Raw genomic sequence first — 7,763 nt, 5'->3', positions numbered from 1 at the left:
AGACAGATTCTTTGCCTTTTATAGTTTATTCAGCGGTGCCATTACCTAACCACAAGTACATACAAATGCATGTATGTACATACATACATACTATATATTTACATTTGTATATGAATACATGATCTTATACAGGGGATAGTAAGTGGGGCAGCTGCCCCACGCTTGACTCAACAAATATTTTAACGTTTTATAAATGTTAATAAGCTCTATATTCAGCTTTCGATTTATGTGTTTATAGCATACTTACCATTTGAAAGGTCTAAGGGCCAATTTCAGATGAAAAAGTTAAATGTCACTTGAGTTTAATTTTGTATTGCTATTTATCTTAGGTGGGTTTCAGATCAACTTATTTGAATATGCCAACACTGTTGCTTGTTTCGTTAAATTGTTGTTGCATTCGTTTGGTTGTTTATATTTTCGGCTGAACAGCTGATCCGGGTTGTCACTGACGATAAAAATACTTACCATCCACTTGACAAAAAATATATATTGATTGTTTCGTGCGTTTTGAAATATTTTTGTTTTTGCCGAACGGTGTTGTAACCAAATGCAATGAATCAAACAACCGGTTGGGGATTTTTTAATATTCTCAATGTTTTTGATGAAAAAATTGTTTGCATTTTTTTGTATAAGAATATTGATCGCGTTTCAACCAAACCCATAAAAGTCAAGGAATCAAGCTATATACAACACTTAGATTCAACACGTAGATTCAAAAAAATTTCGTCAAAATTTCGATATTTTTACCCTGAATATTTAGAACAATTTTTGGTATGCAGTTTTATAGTCTATGGAAATTTTTGTAAACCACCAATTTGCAGCTAAAAATTGCCGCTCATTAAAGCGTTCGAAAATTAATGCAATAAAGTAAACTACACTTTGGAAAGAAATTTATAATATCAAGTTAACTACGGAAAATAACGCGGGAGCTAAACAAAATACTGTAACAAAAATTTACCAAAATGAGAAAAAATATACATTTTTACCAACCCACATTTTTTCTACAAATTTTGGTAATAATTTACCAAAGTGGCAACCTTGCAGCTGATTTTTGTTTGGTACAAACGCAAGGTTACATAGCTCATATTTAAATTGCAAATATTGGTAATTTTACTACAGTTTAAGTATGTGATTTGAAAATGAGTTTTACACAATTTTAAATATGCAAACTTATTCTTGTACAAAATCAAACAATTCGTTTTATATGTATACACCAAAGGTTAAATTTAATAAAAATCACTATTTACGTCTGTTCAAACTCCTGCCCCCCTAGGTCGAGGCTGGCTACGCCCTTGCATATTCTCGTAAAATATACCTACTAGTATATAAATGTACATACATACATATGTATATATATATATCGTTGCCCGTATGCCAGAAACATAAATGTGTACAAATGAACATTTTGGGAAATCACGTTGGAAAGTGTTTTTTGCGAGACTTAACTATACATTTAGGCAATTGAAAATGTAAAATATGAGGTTTCCGGTGTACGCATGTTATTCTGGATTTTGGTATAACACAGAACATCCAAAGGTTAATCAAGTCAACCCAATAACTCAAAACTGATAAATTTGCACATGCTCATGCTTCTGGTATAAGGGTGACGATATGAGAAGTTTTGTTGATTTGTAATGGTGTATTCATATTTGTTTGTACTCGTACATATGTATATGTAATGTCCCTACAGCAAATCGAACTGGTTCAAATCTAGCGCCGAACTAGCTTGAAAACGGACGGTACTGGTTTTTCATCTATCCCAAATCAATGGTTTCAACTGTCTTTTTTAACATGGCGATGTCCTACAAAGTGGCAATCGCCCTCCTCTGTAGAGCTTTTGAACTCGTTCTGAACTGGTTATATTTTGACCAGATCTAGGACAATGAGTTTGTTAGGGGAAACAATTTTGATTATTCCATTTTTTGATATATTTTAGTTTTTTTTTTTCTTTTACTTAAGTATATGTATTAAATTTCATCTTTTCCTCTTCAATTTTTAATCGGCCCGCAACAATTTAAGTTTATTAAATCTGAAAATCACTCTGCCTCCACCGCGATTCGAACACTCAAACAACAAGCTCGGAGCTATATTCATATTGTACGAGAAGTGAGAATTTGTGCATTTACTTCTTAGCTTTCACATGCTAAATGTGAGAAACTTTGAGGGCTAGCACACAAGGTACAATTGTACCTTTTTCCGACGTTTGCTGACCTAAAGGTACATTAGGGACAATCACTAGATTTAAGGCACAATCATCTTTTCATCAGATGCATTTTTATTTTTTTTGCTTTCACCGTGCTAATATATTTACTTGTTGACATGGGAGAAGCTTCGTTTTCATTTTGAAAAATAAACAATTCGAAAGAAACCTGTCAAAAGGAAGAGATTAATAAAATCATATTAGGGGTATTCTGTGAGTCTTGCAAAGCCCTTGCACGGTGCACAGATTGCATGGTAAAAACCGGTTTTCGTATGGGACAGCTTTGCAAACCGTGCACCGTGCAAGGGATTTGCAAGACTGCGAGAATACACCTTTTACGAATTCTCCTAAACATTTTACCTTGCATTTAAAAAAGCCCAAAAATGGACACTTAACTTAGCTATCCTCGAATTCCTGTTATACTTTTCATATTAGAAATTTGAACTAATTTCTTCCATAAAATGTCATTGGGCCCTAGACCTACGTACTCCCCTCTCTCGAATGAAGGTGTGAAATCAGAATGAAAAGAGAAATCGATTAAGCGGTGACTGTCTGTCTGTCTGCCCGTCCGTCCGTCTGTGCACACGATAACTCGAATAAAAATTAAGATATCTTAACGAAACTTGGTACGCGTACTTCTTTCGGGCGTAAGACGGACGGTGTTGAAAATGGGTAAAAACGGACAAAAACCACGCCTACCTCCCATATAACGGTAGTTTTCAGAAATACGAAAACTGCTATATTTTAGTAACTACTCAAGCCTATTCACTCAAAATTGATATTTATGATGGTTTTTAGACGAAAAATAAGAGTATTATAAATTTTTGGGAAACGGGCGTAGCCACGCCCACTTATGATTACGTGTGTATACCTTGGTAACCGCTTAATTAATTTCTCTCCAACATGGCACAGTTGTTGGCGTTGGTACAACATACCAAATGGCTGAAAATTTTCAAAATCGGACAATAACCACGCCCACATCCCATATACCGGTAATTTAGAGAAATATGAAATCTTCGATAAATCAGTAAATACTAAAGCTAGTTCATTCAAAATTTATGCTTGCAATAATTCTTTTCTTGGAAAATGGGCGTGGCTCCGCTCACTTATGATCACATACATATATGTATCTCGGTAACCGTTCTACCAATTTTTGCCAAACTCAGTATGGTTATTGTGCTTGTCACATTATAGCGAAACATTGACAATTATTGAAATCGGAAATTACGGCCACTTTTCATCTAACGGTAAATTTCAGGAGCCTTTACGCGTTAACGACGGCGAGTACCGCAGACGATGGAACGATGAGCTGTATGAGCTTTACAACGATATGGACATAGTGCAGTGAATTAAAATACAGCGGCTCCCCTGGCTTGGTAATGTCGTTCGAATGGACACCGACGCTCTGAAAATATTCAACTCGGAACCCGCTGGTGGGTGGAGGCCCCCACTGCGATGGAAAGATCAGGTGGAGAAGGACTTGGCTTTACTTGGCGTTTCCAATTGGCGTCCGTTAGCACAGAGGAGAAACGACTGGCGTGCTTTGCTGAACTCGGCCAAAATCACTTAGGCGGTTACAGCGCCAGAAAAGAAGAAGACGAAGAAAGTGAAGATTCTCCCGTGCCTACAAGTAAATATATTAGCACGGCAAAGGAAAAAGAAAAAAAAACTAAAAATGAATCGTATATAGATGATTGTACCTAGAATCTAACGATTGTACCTAATGTACCTTTAAGTCATCAAACGTCGGAAAAAGGTACAATTGTGCCTACTTTTTTATCCCTGGCATGTACCCCAACGGGACAGTGCCCTGTGTATACTGCAGTAAGTTTTTAGGTATCTTCTTTGCTCATTCCTAAAAGAGCTTTGGATTTAAGTGGGTCATAGGACACCCAGAACTGCCGGGTAATCCTGTACGATCCTGTATGGTTCCCCTTCTGCTTGGCCTTCGAGTGATAAATTTCGGTAATTGTTGCTGTTATCTTCCTGAGCGAGGCGCCCACAGCGTGAGACACACTTAGTACGGAGCTGCACCTAGCTTGCCAAAGGGATTTTTTTCAAGAGATTTCGCATTAAATTTAAATGGTTTTAAATCATAAAAAGCAAAAATATGCAAAACCCACATTAGATTATTATAAATTTTAAATCAGGAATTTTTTGCAAAATATGCAAAAGTATGCATTAACAATTGAATGCCATTTTAAATGAGATTTAAAGATTCGTAAATATGACTTAACAATTTCCATCTGAATATGCCCAATAAATAAATGCATTTGCATGAGATTCCGAGCCCTAATTATAATTGATTTCCGCAAAATAATTACTTAAAAGTGTCACACGGCAACACTCGGTTAGTTTGGCAGAACATGCAGCAGAAATAAAAACTGCTACTGCAGCACGAGCGAGTTGAAATATATTTTCGAAATCGAATTTTGCTCTTTCACTTGCAGTCACATTTTGCAACTTTTATTTCTGAAACTGATTTCCGAAATGTAACAGAAAATTCTTTCTGGCTGTTCACACATAGAAATAAAATTTCTCTTTTCGCATTCATAAACTCTACAGAGGCACTCAAATTAAAAAAATTTAAATTTTTATAATTTTTTAAAATTTTCTTTACAACTTTTCGGCCAAATTACTCGACCGATTTTTGCCGACACCGAACCGAATCCGGACCCGAACTTCATGGCTGAACTGTTCAGTAACCGAACCCGAATCCGAACGCTCGGCCGGACAGTAGAAAATATTAATACGTATATACGTGTGTAAGTATACAATTTTGAAAGTGCCCAGCGTCGCGGCGGTCCGCGTTCGACGTGGCGACACCCTTCATTTTGCAATTATACACTGGTGGCATTATAACCGTTTGGTATATAGTATAGTATTTCCCTGGTTTGTACCAGGGTTGTGCACTTCCACAAATTTAAAAATTTTTTACACTTACAATGTAAATAATCGCGAATTGTTGTAAAATATTGTAAGCAATTGTAAAATATTTTAAATTGTAAATTATTTACTTTGCTTACAATTATTTACAAGTAAGAGTTTTAACTTCAAACAACAGATTTTAATTTAGTAGCGAATATACATACATAAAATTCTCGTACAAAAGAATAAAAAATATAGACTACAAATTGAAATAAAATTGGTAAAAACAATTGAAAGAGTCCGAAATCGAAGAAAAATCTTAATATAAAAACGTTTTCCAACTGGTTCGAGGGCTCGTTTGTACTATACATACCCGTACATCTATATGTAGGTATACATCAAAGAGCTTCTGTTTTTCCACCGTAATTATAATATTTACTATATTTTAAGACTTCCCCCAATATTTCGGAAAAATCATAAGATTTACGTGAGCTGGACCGATTTGAGAACGCATTTGTATGCATAATTTGTAAGTTTAAACTCTTCTTTTTTTAGAAAAAAATATTTTTAAAACAAATTTTATTAAAATAACTAATTCTTTTTTAGGAATTTTCAACTGGGCGCAGCACACCTAAATCATAAAATTTTTTCGAAATAGTTTGGCCGTTGACTTATAATATAATAAATGTTTATTAATTGCGAGAGAAGAAACAGTACTGCCTTTTTTCTATGGAAAATGATGCATCCTAATATAAATATTCGAAACAGACAAGTTATGCATTTTATTTATTTCATATTGATTACATTTTTGTAAAATAGAAATTAAATAAATAATATTTCGCAAATACTTATCACTCTCACCATTAACTTTGATAGGTTTTTTGAAATTCCCACTCATATCAATTCAACAGCATGTAACTTAATATTATCACCTAAGTCCACTGAGAAAAATGTTCTATCGGAATTTGTGTATCTTTAAAGCGAAGCTTAACTGTAGGCTTTTATTGTAAAATAAATGTATATGATAGTAAATTAGTTTTCAACTTATTAACTCAACGATACAATATTTACATACACTTATAGAAAAAAGCATGAAAACAATGTAAATGTATCCATGCATACATATATAAATTTAATAGATGCTTGCAAAATATACTAATACACATTTCTTTAAGTGTACTGATGGGCAACTTTCCCATTTCAAAATTTTCATATAAATACGGTAGCGATTTAATCAGATCAACATTACAGTCGACAACATGAAGCTCCAAGTAATTATTGCTTTAGTCCTAGGTATATTTACGATTGTTATGGGTGAGTTAAATTTACTTGCATACGTAGTATGTACATACATACATATGTGTGTATGTATTTTCTATTAAGTACTAAAAACTTCTTCAAACCCTTAGCTTATCCAAATCCAGAGGCTCTTTCTGTTAATGGTGGCGGCGGTGGCCCTTGGTCAGGTGGTCGTGGTCCTTGGTCAGGAGGTGGCGGTGGAGGCGGAGGAGGTTGGGGAGGCGGTGGCGGCGGTGGTGGAAAGTAATTATTTACTTCACCAATTTTGAGATGCAATAGTTTATAAGGGGTCTGTAAATATAGTTGTACTTTAAATAAAAATAAAACAATTCATAAAAATGTTTGCTTTGGTCAAAATAAAAAAAAATGTGTTGTCTATGTTTTAGTCAAAGTCGTCTAATGAATTTCTAGAAAACAAAAATGTGTCAAAGGAATATAAATAGTAATAGGCATTTCTGGTAAATATTTTTAACTTTATCTGAATGGGCCATCACGTGTTATTAGTGATACTTTTGAGATGGTTAACAATGGAAAACCGGATGTAAATCTTGGTGTTTTTGACTCCTATTCTAGAAATTGTAGAAATTTTGATATTGGGAATTACGCCTGGCCCATTTTAAATATAGAAATATAATAGCTTTACATCTCACCAAATTGTTTTCAAATATGCATAACTGACGTAAAGTCCGATATGTCTGGCTGCACATGCCTGCCTTTCTTACTACTCGCATTAATACGGGAAACAGAATACAATTACATATTAAACAAAGCAATGCTGTTAAAATTTTGTATAAGGCAGTTCATTTAAAAGAGCATTTTGTTAAAAGGTTTCAGATGGTGAACGAACTGTGATCCCGAATCCCGGAAGTCCCGAGCCCATTTTCGAGTCCCGAAATCCCGGGATAAAGCCCTCGGGATCCCGGGATCAAGCCCTCGGGATCCCGGGATATAATTTAATTTACAACCAAATTAAAATAAAACGACATTCAGACTCTGTAATGGCATACAAGCACTATAAAATGAAACCCTACAAATAATCAAATAATATATTACAATTCTAACACTACTATTATTCTATGTTATATTTTATATAACATATATATGAGGCATTCTTTTTCATATCGGACACTAAATTTGGTGTCTGAATTTCGACTGGATTCACATTTTTCCTTTTTTCTTCGGATATATGATCTGTAAAATTTTGTTTTTTTTCGTGATTCTGGCTCAGTAATCATGTACTTCTTTAAATTGTTATATCTCGAGTTCTGTTCATCGTAGAGAATTCATTGTTGACTCTCACAAAATAAACCACCTCGTCATAAAAAAAAAAATTTATTTAAAAATAGTTCTTGGAAAACCCCCATTTTTTTGAACATGTTTTTTATAGAGAATTAAA

The 7,763-nt window shown here is 34.3% G+C and overlaps 1 protein-coding gene across 1 annotated transcript; it reads left to right on the top strand.

The window, feature by feature from the left end:
• The first annotated feature begins 6,311 nt into the window (after positions 1 to 6,311).
• LOC118748285 (30S ribosomal protein S18-like) lies at positions 6,312 to 6,706 on the top strand. The gene is made up of 2 exons (XM_036482660.1): positions 6,312 to 6,382; positions 6,478 to 6,706. Exons 1-2 carry the CDS (start codon positions 6,328 to 6,330, stop codon positions 6,612 to 6,614), a joined length of 192 nt encoding a protein of 63 aa, XP_036338553.1. The 5' UTR covers positions 6,312 to 6,327; the 3' UTR covers positions 6,615 to 6,706.
• The last annotated feature ends 1,057 nt before the right edge of the window (positions 6,707 to 7,763 follow it).

The sequence above is a fragment of the Rhagoletis pomonella genome, unplaced genomic scaffold, assembly GCF_013731165.1.
Source record: "Rhagoletis pomonella isolate Grant_MI unplaced genomic scaffold, Rhpom_1.0 Rhpom_scaffold_00013, whole genome shotgun sequence".
NCBI lineage: Eukaryota > Metazoa > Arthropoda > Insecta > Diptera > Tephritidae > Rhagoletis > Rhagoletis pomonella.
This window is presented reverse-complemented; position numbering and strand designations above follow the sequence as displayed.

What these genes read in the sequence shown, in the direction of transcription:
- LOC118748285 (XM_036482660.1), top strand. Translation starts at nt 6,328, where the DNA reads ATGAAGCTCCAAGTAATTATTGCTTTAGTCCTAGGTATATTTACGATT. An exon ending in TATATTTACGATTGTTATGG is followed by an intron (nt 6,383 to 6,477) that starts GTGAGTTAAATT and finishes TCAAACCCTTAG; the next exon opens with CTTATCCAAATCCAGAGGCT.